The sequence below is a fragment of the Schistocerca serialis genome, chromosome 4 (assembly GCF_023864345.2).
Source record: "Schistocerca serialis cubense isolate TAMUIC-IGC-003099 chromosome 4, iqSchSeri2.2, whole genome shotgun sequence".
In the NCBI taxonomy this organism is placed as follows: domain Eukaryota; kingdom Metazoa; phylum Arthropoda; class Insecta; order Orthoptera; family Acrididae; genus Schistocerca; species Schistocerca serialis.
In genome coordinates this window covers 903800100-903824453 of record NC_064641.1, presented here as the reverse complement: position 1 = coordinate 903824453, position 24354 = coordinate 903800100, and the positions used below count along the sequence as shown (strand labels likewise).

General features: G+C 44.0%; 1 protein-coding gene across 1 annotated transcript in view; it reads left to right on the top strand.

The window, feature by feature from the left end:
* The window catches only part of LOC126474839 (gamma-aminobutyric acid receptor alpha-like), a 274065-nt gene that overhangs the window by 233238 nt on the left and 16473 nt on the right, over window positions 1-24354 (top strand). The window contains exons 7-9 of the mRNA XM_050102317.1: window positions 2364-2531; window positions 5675-5808; window positions 13428-13565. Of these exons, the coding sequence (XP_049958274.1) occupies window positions 2364-2531; window positions 5675-5808; window positions 13428-13565 (440 nt within the window). The remainder of the gene's footprint in view (window positions 1-2363; window positions 2532-5674; window positions 5809-13427; window positions 13566-24354) is intronic.

Here is a 24354-nt window from a genome sequence, read left to right as displayed (position 1 = left end):
GAGGGAAATTCATTCTAGTTCGGTCGCCTCGTCACGGACCGTTGCCCGGGGTATACCGTCTTGGAAGTCGTCTACACATCGTACCCGCCGGTCTAGACGGAATATTCTCTGAATTCATCAGACACCTACGCCCCTCCGCACGTGCATGGCTTAGACAATTCTACTATGACATCATGAACACCAGCCGGGTTCCCTATCAGTTCAAGATAGCCTAACTCCTCGCAATCTTAAAACCAGAAAAGCCACAGGATGACTCATCTAGCTATCGGCCAATAGCCTCATTGAGAATTTGGTACAAGCTATTAGAAAGACTGCTGTACAACAGAATATATGACTCCATAGATAGACTAATTCCCGCAGACCAGGCAGGATTTAGGAACAAACGGAGATGCTGTGAATAAGTCCTTGCCTTGACCTCATACATTGAGTGAGGCTTTCAAAGGGCGTAAAAAACCTGTGTGGCTTTCGTAGACCTCTCGGCCGCCTATGATACCATCTGGCTCGACGGACTCACACTCAAGCTGAAAAAAGCGATCCCTTGTCGCAAGACAACTAAGCTACTGGAAAACATGTTGGAAAGTCGCTGCTTCAGAGTGAACGTAGGTGAATCTACGAGTAAATCGTACTCAGTAACCAATACGCTCCCACAGGAATCTGTGTTGGTTCCCCTTCTCTTCAACGTATACACGAGTGACATGCCAGCAACTAAATCGCAAAAATTCTGCTGTGCAGATGACATCGCAATAGCCAGTCAGAGTAAGACATTCGAAGAGCGGGAAGCTACTCTGTCAACGGACCTTCAACTTCTTAACCAGTATTATACGAAATGGAGGCTCTGCCCAAATTCAAATAAAACTGAGGTAAGCGTATTCCACCTGAACAATCATGAGGCAAGACGAGAGTTACAAGTAACATTCTGCAATGAATGATTGACGCACAACAGCCATCCAAAATATCAACGAATCACTCTTGACCGGTCACTAACCTATAAGAAACACCTACAAATAACCAGTCACTAGATCAAAAATCGAAACAACATATTAAGAAAGTTGGCTGGAACCTCCAGTGGAGCTCAGCCTAACACCTTACGCACCGCAGCACAATCTCTTGTGGTAGAATACTGCGCCCCAGTCTGGTACAAGAGCACACACACGAAGAAAATAGATGTCCAGCTTAATACCACGATGAGGATTGTCTCAGGAACTCTGCAATCAACCCCACTTCCCTGGCTTCATGTCCTCTACAATATAGCTCCTCCCTCCCTCAGAAGACAACAAGCAGCTATCCGAGAATGGAAGAAAATTAATGACCCCTTGTATCTGAAGATACACCTATCCGAAAAATATTGGACCATCTACCAACTACCCGCCTAAAATCCAGGAAACCTCTATGGGAAGATGAAGTCCTCAAATTCCCAGAAAGGTACGACATAGCAAGGGAATGGATGCAATACTGGTCGCTGCATAATCACCATCCTCTCATCACTGATTTGATCCTTCGATACCGGTGCAAGGAATGCAAATGCCCAGAAGAACTCGGTGCAGACTTAATCGTGTGAGAACTAACCACGGCGGGTGTAAGGCCATTCTCCACAAACGGAAACTCACTGATGACCCACGATGCGACTGTGGTGCAGAAGAACAAACAATCCCTCACTTGGTCTTCGAATGCCCTACGATGAGGTCTGAAGGACAATGGAAGGATATGGTTCAAATGGCTCTGAGCACTATGGGACTTAACTTCTGAGGTCATCTGTCCCATAGAACTTGTAACTACTTAAACCTAAGTAACCTAAGGACATCACACACATCCATGCCCGAGGCGGGATTCGAACCTGCGACTGTAGTGGTCGCGCGGTTCCAGACTGTAGCGCCTAGAACCGCTCGGCTACTCCGGCCGGCAATGGAGGGATATCATGAATGTTACTCCACGTGCTGTTCAGTGGGTGACCTGCTTAGATGTGGACTTGTAACAGCTGCAGTGGCTGTCTCCCTAATCTTTCGCATATTGTTGTTTGCGATCAATCATTTAATAATATATTTGTAATTCGTTTATTACAGTAATTAATAGTATGTGTGAAATTTTACTCTGTAGATGCCATACGCTAAATAAAAATAAATACATACTCCTCCCATGCCAGTTATAACGTCCGAAAGATGTCGGTAAGTTATGTACTCACACCAGTCATCATGTGTAGGAATAGCTTTTGTCTGTACTGAAAATAAGTTCGCAGCATAAGGACGAAAATTTAATCAAAATACACCCCCTCTGTCAGTGTATCACCAGTATTTTTATCCCATACAGCGTGCAAACTAAACATTGCAGTAACAGATGTATAACAGTTGTGTATCATTAAGGGTGAGTGTCTGTGAGTGCAGGCGAGTACTCGATGCTGCTGGTGAGCTTCCACCTGCAGCGGCACATGGGCAACTTCCTGATCCAGGTGTACGGCCCCTGCGTGCTGCTGGTCGTCCTCTCGTGGGTCTCCTTCTGGCTCAACCGCGAAGCCACCGCCGACCGCGTCTCTCTCGGTAAATGAGCAAATCTATCCATTAAGCAGCTGAGTTTCCCAGTAGATGATGGTTGGTTGGTTGGACGGATGGATGGAGGGATGGATGGTAGATGAAAGGATGTACGGATTGTGGTAGGATGATGGATCGACTTATTGAAGTAGTTGGGGAATTAATGAAACAGTAGAGAGTTTCGCAAGTAATATTGGCTACCTAGCACGCTAGGAAGCCAATACACCACTGACCGTTAAAATTGCTACACCAAGAAGAAATGCAGATGATAAACGGGTTTTCATTGGACAAATATATTATACTAGAACTGACATGTGATTACATTTTCACGCAATTTGGGTGTATAGCCCCTGAGAAATCAGTACCCAGAACAACCACCTCTGGACGTAATAACGGGCTTGATACGCCTAGGCATTGAGTCAAACGGAACTTGGATGGTGTGTACAGGTACAGCTGCCCATGCAGCTTCAACACGATACCAGAGTTCATCAAGAGTAGTGACTGGGGTATTGTGACGAGCCAGTTGGTCGGCCACCATTAACCAGACGTTTTCAATTGGTGAGAGATCTGGAGAATGTGCTGGCCAGGGCAGCAGTCAAACATTTTCTGTATACAGAAAGGTCCGTACAGGACCGGCAACATGCGGTCGTGCATTACCCTGCTGAAATGCAGGGTTTCGCAGGGTTCGTATGAAGGGTAGAGCCACGGGTCGTAACACATCTGAAATGTAACGTCCACTGCTCAAAATGCGAACAACAGGTGACCGAGACGTGTAACCAATGGCACCCCATACCATCACGCCGGGTGATACGCCAGTATGTCGATGACAAATACACGCTTCCAATGAGCGTTCACCGCGATGTCGCCAAACACGGATGCGACCCAGGTTCGTCGTTGAGTACACCATCGTGGGCGCTCCTGTCTGTGATGCAGCATCAAGGGTAACCGCAGCCATGGTCTCCGAACTGATAGTCCATGCTGCTGCAAACGTCGTCGAACTGTTCGTGCAGATGGTTGTTGTCTTGCAAACGTCCCCATTTGTTGACTCAGGGATCGAGACGTGGACGCACGATCCGTTACAGCCATGAGGATAAGACGCCTGTCATCTCGACTGCTAGTGATACGAGGCGTTTGGGTTCTAGCACAGCGTTCCGTATTACCCTCCTGAACCCACCGATTCCATATTCTGCCAACAGTCATTGGAACTCTACCATGGCGTGCAGCAATGTCGCGATACGATAAACCACAATCGCGATAGGTTACAATCCGACCTTTATCAAAGTGGGAAACGTGATGGTATGCATTTCTCCTCCTTACACGAGGCATCACAACAACGTTTCACCAGGCAACGCCGGTCAACTGCTGTTTGTGTATGAGAAATCGGTTGGAAACTTTCCTCATGTCAGCACGTTGTAGGTGTCACCACCGGCCCCAACCTTGTGTGAATGCTCTGAAGAGCTAATCATTTCCATACCACAGCATCTTCTTCCTGTCGGTTAAATTTCGCGTCTGTAGCACCTCATCTTTGTGGTGTAGCAATTTTAATGGTCAGCAGTGTACTATGAATGGATAGAGTACTACTCACCATATAGAGGAAATATTGAGTCAAGACAGGTACACCGGAAAGACTACTAAACGTGAGAGCTTTTTAGTCGAGGCCGGTTCATGAAGTAGAAAACGTACACACACTCACTCAAGCACAACTCGCACACGTACATGACAACTGTCTCTGGCAATCGAGGCATTGATGGCAGGAGACAGTGGTCATGCATGTTTGCGAGTGTTTCTTACGTGACTATGTGTGTTTATTTCATAAGAAGACCTTCTGACGGGAAGCACTCATGTTTAGTCTTTTTGTTGTGCCTGGCCGCGGAACAGCATCCTCTCTGATTGGTAAGTCTTTCCTTTCCATAATACTGTCCTTGTTTCATCCTGGATTTTCCATTGCTTGAACTGGGATCACAAGGTAGCTGATACAAGACAGACATGAGAAGCACTTTAGAAGTAGCAAGATAAATATCTCCAACGAAATAAGTCTACCAGAGACAAATACAGCCAGAGGAAAGTGGTCCAATGATTGAGAGAGTGGGTTAAAATTGGCGAAGCACCATCCTGATTTACGAAGTTCAAGGTTCCCCTGAGTAATTTCAAATGAATACATAGACTGTTCCTTCAACAAAATCATGATTGATTCCTTCACACATGCTTATTTAAACAATCTTATGTTCCATCTACAATGACTATGATATGCACTCACCTGCCTTCGAAAACAGTCAAACAATCAGTTTTGTTTCCTTTGATCGCTGAGATATCGACGTTCAGTTCATGAAAAACACCTGAATCTCTTCACCTGAGGAACCTCGTCAAAAGTATGGCTTAGAAATTCCAAAGGGAAATAATGAGGAAAAATGTGTGTTGCTACAAACAGGAAGTTCAAAGTTAAGGGGACAGTTAAAGCAGCATGTAATGTGATACTAGAACAACAAGATAAGGTGCGGCGTCTATAGAAGACATTGCCGTCTGGTAGACACATGTTAGTGTCTTACTGGCTGTGGAACTCTGACAGGAACATTGTACGAAAAATCTGCAGGTGGAGAATTTATTGAGATATTTGAGAGGAGCATGATTGGAGAAATGGAAGAAACACCCTGAAACGCGTACACACGACGAACACGATAAGCGAGAGAAGGTACTGGCGATTGTACAAAAAGACGTAAGAGAAATAAATTTCTGGACCGATGCCCCCAAGAATCGAAAGAATACTGTCGCGCAGCAAGATAATACACAACAAAATTTTCATATACTCTCGTCCTGTGACATCTATTAAAGGTACATGATGATTACGTGATGATTTTATAAACTTCAAGGCATGATGGACTAGGATAAATGAAAAGGAAGCGACCCAGTCGAAAGTCATAAACGAAAACCTTTCTGGTTGCTATGACGGTATTTTGAACCTCCTGATATTTTAGCTTATAATTTCATACATCAATAGCCAACACACACTTACAGAAATGTTTGATTTCACCGGCAAGACCTATAGAGCTACAGCTTTACGGTGCTTTTTATCATTTATCAAGTGTATTATACTGATATATGCTCGAATGCCTGTACTTCTGCAAACATCGCTACATACGAAGGTATTTTTCCAGGAATAACGACGGTGCTGACGATGACCTTTCTGGGCCTCGAAGCAAGGACCGACCTCCCAAAGGTGCCCTACCCCACCGCCCTCGACTTCTTCGTGTTCCTCTCGTTTGCTTTTATTTTTGCAACCATCATACAGGTGAGTAACCTTTGATTCTTTTATTTTAGACAGTAAATGTTTTCTGATACCAGTGTAACAAAGGGATAAGTTTTTTGAACTTTGTTTACCTATTTACAATAGTAGCAGCACAGTCGTTTTATCTCTCATGAATGATCAGTATAATTTTAATATTTAGTGCTACCATGTGGGCTCCAAAGGATGGGATACTGTGAAGAACTTTACAAAAAGCAGACAATACCGGGAAAACAAAAAACATAGCACAAAAACGAAAGAAGTGCACGCAGATGAAGCAGACCCTGCAGTTACAGAACAGGAATCATGCTCATAAATTAAGCATGACTGCAGAATGTGGTGTCACACAACATGGCATTACACAAAACTGGCACTAATAGCATAGGCACATACGGAACACACACGACACAGATCTGTAAGTCCACGGTATTGGTGATAAGTTGAGAAAACCGTCCCTAAACACATGTGCTACAAAACCCCACTGTTTCCTGCACATGTTCATCAATATGGGATATGAACACCATGCTCACGTACACAGGCCGCACAACGGGTTGGCATACTCTGGATCAGGTGGTCGAGCAGCTGCTGGGGAATAGCCTCCCATTCTTACATCAGTGCCTGTCGGAGCTCCTGAAGTGTCGTAGGGGTTTGAAGACGTGCAGCGATACGTCGACCGAGAGCATCCCAGACATGCTCGATGGGGTCTAGGTCTGGAGAACAGGCAGGTCACTCCATTCGCCTGATATCTTCTGTTTCAAGGCACTCTTCCACGATGGCAGCCCGGTGGGGTCGTGTGTTATCATCCGTCAAGAGGAAGATAGCACCCACTGCACCCCTGAAAAGGCGGACATACTGGTGCAAAATCACGTGCCGATAAACCTGACCTGTTACAGTTCCTCGGTCAAAGACATGCAAGGGTGTACGTGCACCAATCATAATCCCACCCCACACCATCGAACCACGACCTCCATACAAGTCCCTTTCAAGGACGTTAAGGGGTTGGTATCTGGTTCCCGGTTCACGCCAGATGCAAACCCGGCGAGAATCACTGTTCAGACGATACCTGCACTCGTCTGTGAACATAGCCTGGGACCACTGCTCCAATGACCATGTACTGTGTTCTTGACACCAGGCTTTACGGACTCTCCTGTGACCAGGATTCAGCGAAGTGCACCTTGCAGGTCTCCAGGCTAATAAACGATGTCTGTTCAGTCGTCTGTTGACTGTGTGTCTGGAGACAACTGTTCCAGTTTCTGCAGTAAGGTCCCGAGCAAGACTACCTGCAGTACGTTCCGTACTGTAGCGCCTGGACACGTTCCTGTCTGCTGGAATCGTTGCCATAATCTTGAGATCACACTTTGTGGCACACGGAGCGCCCGTGCTATGACCTCCTGTGTTTGGCCAGCCTCCAGTTGCCCTAGTATTCTACCACTCATAACGTCATCAATATGTGTTCTTTGAGCCATTTTCAACACACCGTCACCATTAGCACGTCTGAAAACGTATGCACACTTACTCGCTGGACCGTAGTCTGACGTGCAGCAACACACCTCTGTGTATGTGGACTGCTGCCAGCGCCACCGTGCGACGACCACAGGTCAGATGCACCGCATAGTCATACCCCGAGGTGATTTAAACCCGCAAACCGCCCACCAGAGCGTTGTTTCACCATGTATCAGCATTATTCTTAATTTATGAGCATGAGTATAGAATGTGAAGCAGTACTGGAATAAGTGAGTCTAAGTAAAGTTCCAGGTCCAGATCCTGCTGAGATCCAGAAAAGCTGTAGAGAAAGATGGAAAGATAACCTCCTCAGAATTTTATTATTGACCGGTAACCAGGCTGAATCAACCATCAATTCCTCAATCCACAGTACATTTCGAAAAAGTTCACTCACCTGATTAGAGTTTTATCCCCACAGTATACCTCTCCTCACATTCTGATCAACCAGTAAGTCCAGAAGAGGAGCCTGATAGCCGCGAGTACATGTTTAACTCTTACCCGGTGTTATGTAAAAAAAAAAGCTCTTTGTATAGAAAATGATTTCTGTAAATATTGTTTGCTATAATCAATTTGATCAGCCGTGTTTAGTGCGGAGCCGAAGGCTTTCGACCCACACTTTGATCGCTGTTTCTTCTTTAAGATGATGTAAGAAATCGGAACACAAAATCAATATAATTTATTAAAGCCTGTTTCCCTTCTCTAATTTTTTATTTGCCATCACTAAACAATCGGCAGTCGTCTTTCAAAAAAATATTTCGTATTTAAAACCCCATTTTGGTAATTGGACTGTTAATTCTAATACGTCTATGACGTCACCTGTTTCTTACATGTTTAGTTACGACTAATGCAATAGTACTTTATTTTGTTAATTTTCTTCTGTTTCTTACATCTTTAGTTGCGAGTAATGCAATAGTACTTTATTTTGCTAATTTTCTTGACATTTGAATCTGTTATTGCATTCTGGGACGCCCTTCATCCGAATCATCTTCAAGAGCAGTTATAGACGCTTCATTTTAATTCCTAATCTTTCACTGTAGCAAATGAAGGAGGAAACTTCCTGTAAATCCAAACATTTTAGCATTCCTTTCCGATGGAGATATTCCGTCCAAAAAGTGTTTTTTTTTTTTTTTTTTTTTTTTTTTTTTTTTTTTTACGGAGCCTTGTTCTAGTTAGTTCATCTAAACGAAATAAGTTCATCACAGTTACAATAAAAATCCGTATAACTGTGCTTCACATAAAGTGTAAACTGGCTTACGTCTCAAGTATCACATGCATCTTCTAAACAACAACGTGGCACCATTACTATCAATATCAGCTCTATAAAGCCATGGACATTTCCCCTCGAGCCCGCATTAAGTGACGGAAATCCGCTGATGTAATCTAGCACAAGCATTGAAATGGCTGGTAGAATGTCATTGTCTGATCCCAGGTCAACAGTGATCGTAAATTGCTTGAGTCAAGAGGTGCAACGATGAGGAGGAAAGCCTCCAAAGTAATCTGAATCGATTATGTATTACCTGCACTACTGATTCCTTTAAGTGGCTCTGTGTTCCTAATTAACGTTACAGCGTCGTAATGGAGTAAGCATTCGCGAACATGCACAGAACAGCGAGACTGACTAAGTGTAGATCAAGTCACTTCATTTCGCACTGTTCAATTTTGGATTGTGATACTATTACCCAATGTATAATGGACAATTCGCAAATGGTACTGGCACGAAACACGTATACTAGTTCATTATACTTTACGTTTAGCTTATCAGTGCTTAGTTACTCGGCGCTAGGGAACTCTCTGATCGCCATAGCACCACCAACGATGTCAGCTAACCTGAGCTCGACGTGGCCCCATTCCTAATAACATTATTTCGAAGCAGCGATGGGATAAGCTTTGTGGTCAACCATGGATGACTGTAGAACGCAAAATAAAGGACTTCCTAGAAATAACATAAGCGACCAGTTTCGAAAGTAAAAGAGATTGAGAACATTTCGTACGGTTTCAATGGTGAATAGTTCATTCAGTTGTTAATTGCCCAATAACAGGAGTGTGTTTCTAAAGTGACATTTCTCCAGGAAATGAATGCTTTCAGGAAACATAAATTTTAAATCATCTGCTTCATTTTCATTTCCGAAGCCTACGTTTTGGCACATGAATACACTTTCTAATACAGTACCGCAACACAGCAACTTGTCAAAATTAGGGACTTAAAAGGTAAGATAGGAGCAAGCATTTATGTACAAAGTACAGCAATGTTTAGGCAACGTTATACACAATGTGTTCCGTGTCATCGTGCAGCAGGTGGCTTTGAATGAGCAAAATCAGGGTTATAAATCTTTTCTGTACTATACACTGTGCAGGTCAAAATTTTGCCTTAAAACATATGTGTTTGCTAATAATCTGGTAGTTTCAGAACCGAACTGTGACATTTCATATAAAGTTTTCTTCAAAATTTTTATATGATCAAGGGATACTCAGGAATGGTAAGTTTGATAGGTGCCACTTTGGCATCCTTGAGCAATTGCTTATGATGTAATTTTATGCTGGATTTTGAAATGTTCCAAAGAATAGGGAAAAATAATTAATTATTCCTTAGTAAAAAATAATAAGATTAGTAAATTTTGTGGGTTTACAGTTTTACAATACAACTACTTTTCTTTTTCCTACATAAGAAGGTTATTGCAATGTTATATGTCAGACATGAAAATTTTTTTTGGCAAAGATGAAATAATATGTTAAAATACTGCCATCACTGTGTTTTGTTTAGTGTTAAATCTTTTGCACATTTTGTTTTGGTGCCAGTCAAAATTTTCCTCACGTGTGTCAACATGTGAAATATTCTCTATCATCGTCAACAACACTTTCATCACTGCAGACGCAGTCCACGCTACTCTTGATGGCTGTGAAAATATTCATTCATGTCTCTGTCGATGCACATTATCAATGTGTAGTGCAAGATGAATTATTACACTTTCAACTGCAGCAATTTCACTCAGATATCAAATAACTACACGCAGTTAAATGCATCAGTTGAGGGAGAACTCAGGACTCGTTCTATTTACGGGGTTCCACTGAAACATTGTAGAAAGCGATAACTGCTCTGGCGATTTCCAGTAAGTGACTTGCAAGTAAACACGTTTTGTGTAGTTTTGTAAGACTTTATCTGATGGTGCAAATACCTTCCAGTTACAAGACATTTCTCTTTTGGTCGTAAACAGATGGTGTCGTAGCTGAATCATTGATTCACATGGTGTACCGTTATACAAAAGTGAAGAAAAGTTGACATCCAGTTTTCATTATATGATGATAGTCAATGCAAATCTTGTCTAGAAATTTCGAGCCAAGTTCTTCATGCCTCTGATACAAGGTCCATGCAGCAGCATTTGAGGAATAGGAAAGAGACAGAATCACATCCTATTAAAGCATGAGCTGGAAGTGTCACTCAGATAATTAGCATTTGATTTAATGTCAGCTGTCTTTCCGTCAAATCTCTTCATAGTAAAAGTAACAGGAAGTGCTCGTTTCCAGTAAATGTGTAGTATTAAAGCAAACACGTCAATATCTTCACTAACGAATTGGATGATCTTACCACATTGGAAAATCACGTGTAGAGAATAGGAGAGTAGTGTTAACATAAGCTTTCTCATGGGCGAATGGTGACTAACTTCTTCTTATTCACAAAATGTGCTTGATTACCTCAATATTCGATGGTGCATAGCAAGTCAATAAGCTGTTACTTATTTCAGATGCTGTTTAAAACAGTATTTGTGTAACAGCACCAGCTGATAAGCGTCTTTCTCGTTCATGGCGTTTGATAGATGGAATAACATAAGGATCAGAAACAAGGGTATGTGCTGTGGTCTCCTTTCATAACATTTGACATGATGAAGTGGTGGAGGGGAACGTAAAACCCAGTTCGCCATTTCATATGATACATCAAAGCATTGATACAAATGAACTGAGCGTCTGGAGAATTAGCTACTGCAGTAATGACAACACGTTTCTTTAGTCGAACTGTTATTACTGCATTCATCAGTTAATGATAATGGAACTGCAGACAGTTCATATTTAATAACGGCTAACGAATTCATCTCCCTTTGTTGAGAGATAACTATTAAGTGAGCATGTGTCTTCCTCGCATCCCAATTTTTTCGATCGCAATGCTTTTCTTTGTTGTAGCCAAAATTGTTACTTCTTTATGAATCCCGTCGTAAAGGCCAGTAAGTAATTTATTCTGTCACCAATAGCTATCAAATCGTGAACATTTACTCATTTATCAGCTTTCTGGTCAGTGACCATTTTGACTGTAGTATCTTGTTCAACTAACAAGGGATGCATGGGTTATGAAAGATCGAATTGTATTTTCTTTTTGTCATGGGCGTCTAACATTCATCTACGATTTCGTATTTCTTTATGAGAAGTTACTGTTGTTCATCTCGATGTTTCAAGCATTATGTTCACTGACATGCACACTTCATTGCCCGTGTGCTGTCAAAGAACCCATCCAGCTGTCTGACCAGCAGACAGCGTCTTTCCTACAACACCCTCTTTCGCATTCCCATAGTGGATGTAAGTCTGTTCACCAAACTGGTCAAGAGATACACAATTCCAAAACCCAGGTTTGTATCAACTTACAGGTGCTCCTTCTCATATAAAAATATTCATGTCCTCTGGCACTCTATTTTCCATTTCTAGTACGTGAACTGTCAAATAACTTGTATAATTCTAGTGGCTGGCTGCAAGAAACTATGGATGGATACGTTTTAAGCAAGGCATTTGCAACAACCAGTCCCCTTCTCTGCGCAATATTATGAAGAGATGGATGAATATCACAAGATAAATTTGTAGGATTATATCTAATTGTCTCGAATGTTTTCTAAAGTTTAAACATATTAGAAAGATCAGCAGTGACGAAAGTACGAAAGAAAGCTCTCACTACCATATGTAAGCCTCTACTGCTCTTAGACATACTTTGCCTGACAACATATTGGGAACACACATATGTGGAAAAAAGCTCAACCCTATATAATTTTCCTGGGGAATCTGAATCTTCGACACAAAATAAAAAGTGCAGTTTCAGATTTTAAAGTTGCCCACCCCCACTCCGCACCTAACAGGGGAGGGGTGTTGGGGAGGGGGGCGGAATGGAGAAATGTCTTTTTCCCACTATGAGTCTAACACATTCTATGAGTCACTTTCTTTGATACAATGCGTAATTGTCGAGGTATTTCAATATCTACAGTAAAAGTTACCGCACCATATATTATGTAATAAGACAAAATATATGATGTCATAAAAAAATATGCTCCAGAGTGTCAAAGTGGCACCCGCCAGAATATGAATTCATTCATGTTACCTAACATCTGGAAAAAAAACAAAAAACAAGTTTATAGCAAACGTCACGATGTCACTAATTTCCCTATCGATCATTGCTGGACTGTAAGGGAAACTATACATTTTACTATCGTATGTATTTGTTTTAATTATTAGGTATAAAATGTTCATTGTACCATGCAGTCCTCAGAAAAAATAAAACTATATCCTGGTACACTGTATAAACAGTATGAAACAAGCTGCTACATATCAAAAATTGTTTTCTATATCAAAAAAGTTAAAGGAAATCACTTGTCAAGAGGAAGAGTTGGTTTTATATGTAGACCGCAGTCCCCGATCCTTCTAACGTTAACAGATTTATCCCTCTGTGATACAATATGGTCAGTGCCTTCATGAAAAAAATGTTTCCGATAGCCTACAGAGTCATGATTGTCCCCAGGAGTGCACTTCTTTGCCCGAAGGAAATCGGCCACTTATGTCTTCCTCCAGGGCTCCAAAAATACCAAAATATGGAAACCGCATGTGGAGCGATAGAGACTGCATCGAGCATGTGTAAGGGCTTGCTAGCGAAACTTTTGCAGCGTAGTCGAAACAATTTTTGGCAACATATTGGCACTAAACTGGTAGACTATTTAAATAAACAAAACTATGATGGAGACTATGCATCCATAAATTTATTTATAACTGTTTATTTGGAAGTTATCATGTGTGTTGAGCACTTGTTGCTGTGAACGATGACGCACCTTGTTTCCTGCCGCTGCTGAGCCGTTGTCGCCGTGCTGTCTCGCCCTCAGTTCGCCGTGGTGCACTACTTCACCAAGTACGGATCCGGGGAGTGCTACTTCAGCTCCGACCTCAGCTCCGTCTCCAGCTCCGACGAGGAGGACGAGGACACGTGGTCGGCGCGGCGCAGGCGCACCATCGAGCTGCCGGTAAGAATCACCCCAGTACATGCACGCTTGCTCATGTGCTGCTATTATAGATAAACACCTGGGAAAAGGGTTCTATACCTAGTTCATATACTGCTGAATACATTCTGACGGGGCAAAAATGCTACATACCCTCCCATGGACAAGGTCACTTCATTGACAGCTGAGGTGACGGGTATTTCCTTATTGTAGGTGTATATGATGACAAATTCAGACCAAATGAAACACATATGTCACAGTAAAGGGTGGTCAGTCAATCGCGTCAATACAGAGCTACCAGCACCCACCACACCCACACCGCTTTGGTGGCAATGCAGGCGTGTATTCTCGCATGTGAACGATCATAAAGATGCAAAATAGCGTCCTGCGATAGACTGTGCCAAGCATCTTGCAACTTTTGTTGCATTTCGGCAATGGTTCTTCCAGGCCCAGGAGAACAAAGAAGTTCCTCCTTCATCACTTCCCATATGTGCTAAACTGGTTAGAGAAATGGTGATCTTGCTGATCAGGACAGTTGTTGTACACCACGAAGATGATCTTCGGCCGCAGCAGCCGTATGTGGACGCAGACTGTCTTGTCCCAAAAGCATGCCACATTTGGAACCTGTGTGTCGTAGGTGAATGCGCTTTGGATTTGGCAGCTCACCAGGTCTACGCCATACATGGACTTCCCTCACTCGCGTACAGACAGAAAATGCTCTCAGCACTGAAGACAACACAGCGCCATTCCACTCACCACTCGACTGTTTCACAAGACATAACTAACTGTGCTTGGTCGTGTCGTACTGTCAATGGAAATTTGCGGGAAGGACTACGGGACCAAATTGCTGAGGCCATCGGTCCCAAGGCTTACGCACTACTTAATGTAACTTAAAATAACTTACGCTAAGTACAACACACACACCCATGCCCGAGGGGGGACTCGAATCTCCGGTGGGGGGGGGGGGGGGGGGGGGGGGGTAGTCCGCGCGAACAGTGCAACACGCATAAGACTGAACGGCTACCTCGCGCGGCCTACTGTCAATGGTAGGCTGGCCAGAAGCAGACGCGATCTCAATCCCACCGTAGGCACACTGTTCCCAATGGTCCCTATCCACACATCAGGTGTGACACATTTCGTTCTTGGGTGAAGCTCGGTCCTCAGTGCTACTAGCTCAGGGTGAGTCGGTCTTGACGTGCGCCTGTACTACGCATTTGTCCAGAACACGTCTACGGATGTGGCAATGTCCCACACACCACTGTTGAAAGCAGTTGCACATCACTGACACATTGCGCTCTATATGGAGATCAATTTATCGATATGTCCATCCAATTTCCCGCAGGTTCACATTGCGACTCTGTTCAGTAGGCTGAAGCTGTTCAGCACGAGTAGGCACTCGTTGGTGGGGGCGCGGCTGTACCCTTGAATGAATGTTTCGTGCGCTGTGACTTGTAAACGCATCACTGGGCCGATCTCCTTTCAGGACACCATAAATGCAGAACTGTACTGCATCTGCATTCTGCAGCCCTTCCTAGGTAAACTGAATCAGGACGAGATTGAGAATGCCTGGTTCTAGCAGGATGGGGCGACTGCACACAACGCCTACAAGGCGATGAACTTTTTAAAGGACATCTTCGGTGACCGCATCACCTCTCGAGGAATCTGGTTCACCCGACATGGCTCCACCGGATAACATTCTATGGGGTACCTTGCAGGGAAAGGCCTATGAAGGCAATCCGCACACCACAGAAAAACTTCAAGCTGCACTGACACATCGCATTTGGAACATCACTACCGATGTTCTGCACAACGCCTTCAAGATCATGCAGAAACGTGGGCAACTGTGGCTTCAAGTACAAGGGGATCACTTCCAGCATCTCTTATAACTTCCATAACTTTAATACGGCAAGTTATGAACTGCATAGTTACGTAGTGAACACCCTGTATATATACACTCCTGGAAATTGAAATAAGAACACCGTGAATTCATTGTCCCAGGAAGGGGAAACTTTATTGACACATTCCTGGGGTCAGATACATCACATGATCACACTGACAGAACCACAGGCACATAGACACAGGCAACAGAGCATGCACAATGTCGGCACTAGTACAGTGTATATCCACCCTGTATATATACACTCCTGGAAATTGAAATAAGAACACCGTGAATTCATTGTCCCAGGAAGGGGAAACTTTATTGACACATTCCTGGGGTCAGATACATCACATGATCACACTGACAGAACCACAGGCACATAGACACAGGCAACAGAGCATGCACAATGTCGGCACTAGTACAGTGTATATCCACCTTTCGCAGCAATGCAGGCTGCTATTCTCCCATGGAGACGATCGTAGAGATGCTGGATGTAGTCCTGTGGAACGGCTTGCCATGCCATTTCCACCTGGCGCCTCAGTTGGACCAGCGTTCGTGCTGGACGTGCAGACCACGTGAGACGACGCTTCATCCAGTCCCAAACATGCTCAATGGGGGACAGATCCGGAGATCTTGCTGGCCAGGGTAGCTGACTTACACATTCTAGAGCACGTTGGGTGGCACGGGATACATGCGGACGTGCATTGTCCTGTTGGAACAGCAAGTTCCCTTGCCGGTCTAGGAATGGTAGAACGATGGGTTCGATGACGGTTTGGATGTACCGTGCACTATTCAGTGTCCCCTCGACGATCACCAGTGGTGTACGGCCAGTGTAGGAGATCGCTCCCCACACCATGATGCCGGGTGTTGGCCCTGTGTGCCTCGGTCGTATGCAGTCCTGATTGTGGCGCTCACCTGCACGGCGCCAAACACGCATACGACCATCATTGGCACCAAGGCAGAAGCGACTCTCATCGCTGAAGACGACACGTCTCCATTCGTCCCTCCATTCACGCCTGTCGCGACACTACTGGAGGCGGGCTGCACGATGTTGGGGCGTGAGCGGAAGACGGCCTAACGGTGTGCGGGACCAGAGCCCAGCTTCATGGAGACGGTTGCGAATGGTCCTCGCCGATACCCCAGGAGCAACAGTGTCCCTAATTTGCTGGGAAGTGGCGGTGCGGTCCCCTACGGCACTGCGTAGGATCCTACGGTCTTGGCGTGCATCCGTGCGTCGCTGCGGTCCGGTCCCAGGTCGACGGGCACGTACACCTTCCGCCGACCACTGGCGACAACATCGATGTACTGTGGAGACCTCACGCCCCACGTGTTGAGCAATTCGGCGGTACGTCTACCCGGCCTCCCGCATGCCCACTATACGCCCTCGCTCAAAGTCCGTCAACTGCACATACGGTTCACGTCCACGCTGTCGCGGCATGCTACCAGTGTTAAAGACTGCGATGGAGCTCCGTATGCCACGGCAAACTGGCTGACACTGACGGCGGCGGTGCACAAATGCTGCGCAGCTAGCGCCATTCGACGGCCAACACCGCGGTTCCTGGTGTGTCCGCTGTGCCGTGCGTGTGATCATTGCTTGTACAGCCCTCTCGCAGTGTCCGGAGCAAGTATGGTGGGTCTGACACACCGGTGTCAATGTGTTCTTTTTTCCATTTCCAGGAGTGTAGTTCCTTACCCATGGATGCTACCGCACCTCGATGGAATATATAACTCAGTCAATTTTGTGCAGTTCCTCAGGGACATTCTTCGCGTTTGAGGATGAAGCGAAGAGTTAAGTTCTGCCCCCCGATGCTTATCAGGATAGCAACGGTATTCCACTCAACTGCTCGATTTCGAAATTCCCCACTACGAGCCAGTACTCTTTCCCTCGTAGCAAAATATTACTTTCGGCTCGAGACACAAGTCCACCCTTAATAGGAGTCTTTATCTTTTATTTTATTTTCTTGTTAATTAAACCAGTAATATGAGTCCTTATCTTTTACTTTATTTTCCTGTTTATTAAACCAGGTCTCTATGTGGGTTATTCGTAGTTAGGACTCGCAATTCCGCGCCATGGCATGGTTCCGCGGCTACACTGCCCGTTGGGAAATGCCCGTCCTCTCGGGAGAAGGAGGGGGGCGGGGCATAGGGATAGTGGGTGGCGGTGAAAAAATTGCCTGTCCGTCCAGAAGCGGCTTTTTCCAGAAGAACACCTCTAAAATCCGCTGCCCTGATGTGAGCCGGAAATTGTTCTCGTCAGACTCCCGCCATGGCTGGCTACGTCTGCCCCAAGCACGGACCACGATTTAGTAACCTTGTAACCTCCCCTCTGTTTTTGTTTCTTAGACCAGCTTCACCTCCCACTCTATTAAATCTACGCATTACCAAAACTATGTACCCACAAACTGTTATCCAACTTAAACTCGTATACTCACCTTTGACTAAACAGAAGCTAATTTGAACTGAACTGTCTCTGACCTGAAAACAGCTCGTCTTTGTATTAAATGCGCAACGAAAGTGAAACAATTATCTAGGCCTAATCAAAATTTCCATCTGCCTCGCATCTTGACAACATTTTTGCAGATTTCTCGATAGCACAACAGGAAACAGCAAGCAGGAAATGACTAAACTAGCTTTCTGTTTCGAAATAAATATTCAAACTGTTGCTTGCAGCAGTGCAAAATGATAAACAGTGGGATCAGGAGAGTAACTATTCCTATGAAATGATATTCCAAGCCAACGATTTCAGATTGAAGTATGTGTTCAAAAAATTTGAGTAAAACTTTGCGTGATCTTTGCACATAACATTGATCTGAACAATACAATGCTTAACAAAGTGAACAATGATTTAAAAAGGGTACGATGTTAACATAGAATTTCTATAGAAATCAAACGGCTTAATCAATTAATATGTTAATGCATGACTCGGGAAAGTGGGATGGTCTTTCCCACAGATATGAGCATGTTAACTAGCTGACAATAATCATTCTTAGCTGCGCATTGCTGCAGTCTTACCTCAAACTTCTTCTCTTAAAAAATAATAACATTATACAAAATTTTGTATCTTTTTCCTTTTCTAATATATAAATCTCATTCATACTTGCTGTCCTGTTCGATCAATCTTTTTTCATCTAACATATACAATCACAAGTCAGCACAGCTCTACTGAATACTCTTCAATTAAGAATGTATCAGATTGCGCAGAGCAAAGACTGTGCCACGATAAAACCAAAGATTGTGTAACAGTAACGAAACTTGTTCTCTCTCTGATGTGCACATCCATACATACAAAAATAAAAAAATACATGAACACCTTACAACCTTAGTCCACCTACTGTGACGGCAATGTAAAAGAGCCCTATATACACTATGTGATCACAAGTATCCGGACACCACCAAAAACAGACGCTTTTCATATTAGGTGCATTGCGCTGCCACCTACTGCCAGGTACTCCTTTATCAGCGACCTCAGCAGTCATTAGACTTCGTTAGGGAGCAGAATGGGGCGCTCCGACGAACTCACGGACTTCGAACGTGGTCAGGTGATTGGGTGTCACTTGTGTAATACCTCTGTACGCAAGATTTCCACACTCATAAACATCCGTAGGTCCACCGTTTCCGATGTGATAGTGAAGTGGAAACGTGTGACAGAGACCGCCGACAGTTGAAGAGGGACATAATATGTAACAGGCAGACATCTATCCAGACCATCACACAGGAATTCCAAACTGCATCATGATCCTGTGCAAGTACTATGACAATTAGGCGGGAGGTGAGATAACAGATGTCATGGTCGAGCGGCTGCTCATAAGCCACACATCACGCCGGTAAATGCCAAACGACGCCTCGCTTGGTGTAAGTAGCGTAAACATTGGACGATTGAACAGAGGAAAACCGTCGTTTGAAGTGACGAATCACGGTACGCAATGTGGCGATTCGATTGCAGGGTGTAGGTATGGCGAATGCCCCGTGAACGTCATCTGCCAACGTGTTTAGTGCCAACAGGAAAATTTGGAGGCGGTAGTGTTATGGTGTGGCCGTGTTTTTCAAGGAGGGGGCTTGGACACCTTGTTGTTTTGCGTGGCACTATCACAGCACAGGCCTACATTGATGTTTTAAGCACCTTCTTCTCACCTTCTTAAGCACCTTGAGAGCAATTCGGGGATGGCTATTGCATCTTTCAACACGATCGAGCACCTGTTCTTAATGCGCGGCCTGTTGTGGAGTGGTTGCACGAAAATAACATCCCTGTAATGGTCTGGCATGCCCAGAGACCTGATATGAGTCCTACAGAACACCTTTGCGACGTTTTGGAACGCCAACTTGGTGTCAGGTCTCAACGACCGACATCACTACCTTTCCTCAGTGCAGCACTCCGTGAAGATTGGCTGCCATTCGCTAAGAAACCTTCCAGCTCCTGACTGAACGGATGCCTGCGAGAGTGGAAGCTGTCATCCAGGCTAAGGGAGTGGAAACTGTCATCAAGGCTAAGGGGGGGGGGGGGGGGGCAACACCATATTAATTTACAGCCTTACCGATGGAAGGCACCACGAACTTAAAAGTTATTTTCAACCAGGTGTCCAGATACTTTTGATCACATAGTGTATGTGTCAGCTATTACGTTGTTACCCTAGCGCGAATGACACAATGAGGGACGCTAAAGTATTAAGAGTTTACCCTGTTTTGATAAGTCACCATGTATTGTGTAACACGTTTAGGTCATTTTCAGATCTCACTAAACAGTCACTTTCTTTGTCCCACCATTGGTATTCATGAGGTCTTGTCGATGTCATGTGCTGTGAAAAGACGCGAAATTGCTTCGTGCTCTGTAGTGAAAAATAGGCTCGTAACACTGTTAAAATGTGGCTTTTTCCCGTTTCACTCACTCATGGAGCGAGGGAAAAATGACAGTTTAAGTACCTCTGTGTGCGCTGAAACTCAAGTAACCTTCTCCTCACCATCCCTATGGTATCGGTTCGTAGGAGCTGGTAGTACTCGTATATTCCTAGAGTCATCAATCAAAGCCGGTTCGTGAAACTTTGTAAGTGGGCTTTCTTGGGCTGGTTTACGGCTGTCTTCCAGAGAGTGCCAGTTCAGTTTCCCCAGCACTTCTGTGACACTCTGCCACTAGTCCCAGCAAACCTGTCAGTATTTGTACTGTCCTTCCCTCTACACGTTCAATATTCCCTGTTATTCTTATTTGGTATTGGTCCGACATACTTGAGCAGCATTCTAGGATGGTTCACAGAATTATTTGTAAGCAGTCTGCTATGGCGAATGATTGCATTTCCGTAGCATTCTGCGCTTAATGTCTTCCAGGTGGTTTTTGATAAAAAGAAGATCTGTCACTACTAATACGGTAGATCTACATCGAAGATTCTGTGTCCAGTTTGTTAGGTACGCAGAATTAAAAACAGAAAAGACGCGAACTGCCTGTTCTTGGGATTACCGTATTTTACGGACTATAAGAGGCACCTTAATTTTTAATCGTGTTTTTTTATGATATTTTTCCCATTTTTATTATTAATGTACGGAGCAAGATTTTAAAAATTTCTTAGTATATAAAAACGAACACCTTTAAAATTCATAAATAGCGTCATCCTAACTTTCTTATTCTTCCTCTTCGTTGTTATCGTTGTCCTCTTCATACGTAAGATAGTCTTCACTGCCATTGCGAGCATTACTTACGCCGCACTTCTTCAAAGATTTAACAATTATGTCTTCTCTGACTATTGACCACGACTGTTTTATTCACTGACACACTTGTTCGACTGCAGGTTGTTTTAAATCTGCCTTCATGTTGAGTGTTCATCCATCATTTACTTGTTCCATTCCTCTCTCATATAAAACTGTCAGTTGAATCCAGTGTAGCCAGAGAGAGATAAGTTTCCCGGGGCATCGAATATATGGCTATTTTTAAGACCGGAGGAAATTTTAAATCTAGTAATGCAGATTTTTATGTTAATCTTTTATGAATATCTGTGGCAATTTTTCGAAGAAAAAGTCCGCCTTATAGTCCATAAAACACGATATTTATGTTATATTTTACGCAGGTAACACGTCCTATGACTGCTGGAGGTTTTTCTGCTGCTGTTTCTCTTTCCCTTTACAATTGAGCTGTTGCAAGGCCTACTAAGGAGTTTTGCCTTATTGTCACTCTCATCACACACTATTTTCCTACTGTTCTTCGATTTATTTAAGAGGATTTCATCATTGGGGGTCGTACAGTAGCTGGAATGATGCCACTTTTGTCTCTGCTCCTCTTATACAGGATAATCCAGTGACGATGTTACGAATTTTCAGGGATGATGGAGAAGGGTAAATGTATCAATGTGAGGCAAGAGACGGTGTCCGAAAACGAAACAGTCAAAGGTTGAAAGTGAAAAACGTTATTATACCTCTGACAATGGAATACACGTATCGGTATTGTTGTTGCTAAGATTGTAGAGTAGTCAGTAGTTTCAGAGGCAATAGTATGGATCAGAACAAGGTAAAAACGTCTAGTAAACATTGGCTCTAAAAAGGGCAGCTAAGGAACCGTCAACACTTGTTCATCTTCGCTTCTGTGAAACACTTCTCTTCTACTGAATAAGTGCCCATAGTTCTTAAGGTATGCATTTTAGAGCTCATAATTATCGGACAGTTTTTTCTTGTTTCGGTTCGTACAACTCCTCTAAAAATGTGGAAGCCGAGGAGCGTTCAGTGGAAGAGTCGTGTTTCGCAGTATCGAAGATGAACAACTTTTCATAGCACCTAAGGTATGCATTTTACAAGGCAATGTTTTTCTTATTTCTGAAAGTTGCCTACCTTACAGTCCAAGCAGTAGTAGTACCAGTAAGTGTGTTACACTGTCAGAGGTAACTTTCGACTCGGACGTTTCCGGACCAGCGTTGGTGCATTTACCCTTCTCCGTCATTCCTGAAAATCTGTAACATAATCACAGAGCCATCCTGTGTACTTTCCTCACCGCGTCACATACCATTCCAACGCAACCACGCGCCTTTCGGTGTCCCGGTGGACAACGGTCATACTCTCTTGGCCCATGAGTGCATTTCTTGTGCGGACCTAAAGTGTCCTATAAACACATTATCAATAGATTCTACCCCGTGGCAGTAATTAAGATTTTAGCAGGGTTTCCCTAGTTTGTCAGGCAAATGTCAGAACTGGAGATCCCCAACATATACTGAACTGAGAATAGCTTAGTTGCACTCCCAGCTCATTGTGATTTGCTGATGAGAATTGAAAGTTGTACGACAGCCAGACGTTACCACATGAGAAGGACACGAACGAAATGAATCGCCCCCAGCCACTAATGCCAGCTCTATAAACAGGGACTCTCCCTTCTCGCTGCAATAGCTCCTCAGTTGGATTCCTTTCCCCAGATTATTGGAAATCGAGGCTGAGACTTATGTGTCATTCGGCAGCCCCACCGACCACTACACCACAAACTCGGTTTGCAGTACTTTGCTACCTGCATTCTTTTTCTTTTCTTTTCCCATGGAACGTCACACAGACCCAGGGATGGACTGTGTGGGGATACAGTACTGGCTGGACAAGAATGTGGCAGCGTTGCTGAAGTATCAATGCTGCATTCAGCTCTAATCATTCGCTAAACGCGCGTGAAAACGGTAATAACACAATAACCAGCAGTTTCAAGCTAGAATCTCCAACATAAAAGAACCATGTGTCCAGAACTGGACTACTGTGAAGTGGTCAAACAGCGCATCCCGCCGTGGGGCTCGGAAACGAACAGCGACTAACCAACTGCCTGCCCTGAGCGTACCTAAACTATCGGATTCGTCTTTTACTACGGATTTGGCGTTGCCTTCACAATCACGATGGTGTGCACCAGGCGCGATGGCAGATTAATGACGGGAGGTTGTAGCACAACTGTACTTAAACAAAAGTCGACTACAAACTCAATTAAATACTGTTAGAAATATAATAAAAACAGTCTGCCACATAAAATATTTTATTTTAGAGACTGTTACAGGTTTCTATCACTATCTGTTGATCCTCAACCGTTACATGCTCTCTAAACGGAGTAACACGAAACTTATTAGAGGACACATGAAGATCAACAAACAGTAAAGAAATATACACAACTACAACATAATCAAAAGAAGAGACACCCTTGCTGATTGTCGGAGCTGTTGGTTTGAGCCATTGAGCACTAACTATTCTAGGGTGGTATGAAGAGACGTCGCATATGTAGCGAGAGCTCCGCCCACAGTTTCCACTATTATGTCAGTGACAATCAACTGCCGTTAAATACGAGTAAATTCAGTAAAAATAAAATTGTAATATGACAAATTTGGCCCACGACCACAGTCATGTAATTATAAAACTAGACTTTTGTGAAATAAGTAAAAGAACAAGTAAAAGACAGGTAATAAATAAATAAACTATTAACATTCGAACTAGACCCAAAGTGGGGATTCGTGCGTGACGTAACCATGGCAACATTATGAAGATCGATATGTACTGACAGCGGCCTTGCCGCAGTGGTAACACCGATTCCCGTCAGATCACCGAAGTTAAGCGCTGTCGGGTTGGGCTAGCACTTGAATCGGTGATCATCCGGTCTGCCCAGCGCTGTTGGCAAGCGGGGTGCAGTCAACCCTTGTGAGGCAAACTGACGAGATACTTGATTGAGAAGTAGCGGCTTCAGTCTCGAAACTGACAAAAGGCCGGGAGAGCGGTGTGCTGACAACATGCCCCTCCATACCCACATCCAGTGACGCCTGTGGGCTGAGGATGACACGGCGGCCAGTGGGTACCTTTAGGCCTGTGCGGGAGGAGTTTAGTTTAAGTTATAAGTTCTGATTTCCAGTCAAAGGTGCAGAACTGTGGCTTATTATTATTGACTCTGCACGTAATCATCATTATATACAAATGAGTTAATCGTATTTTTTATACTTATTATGTATTACCATA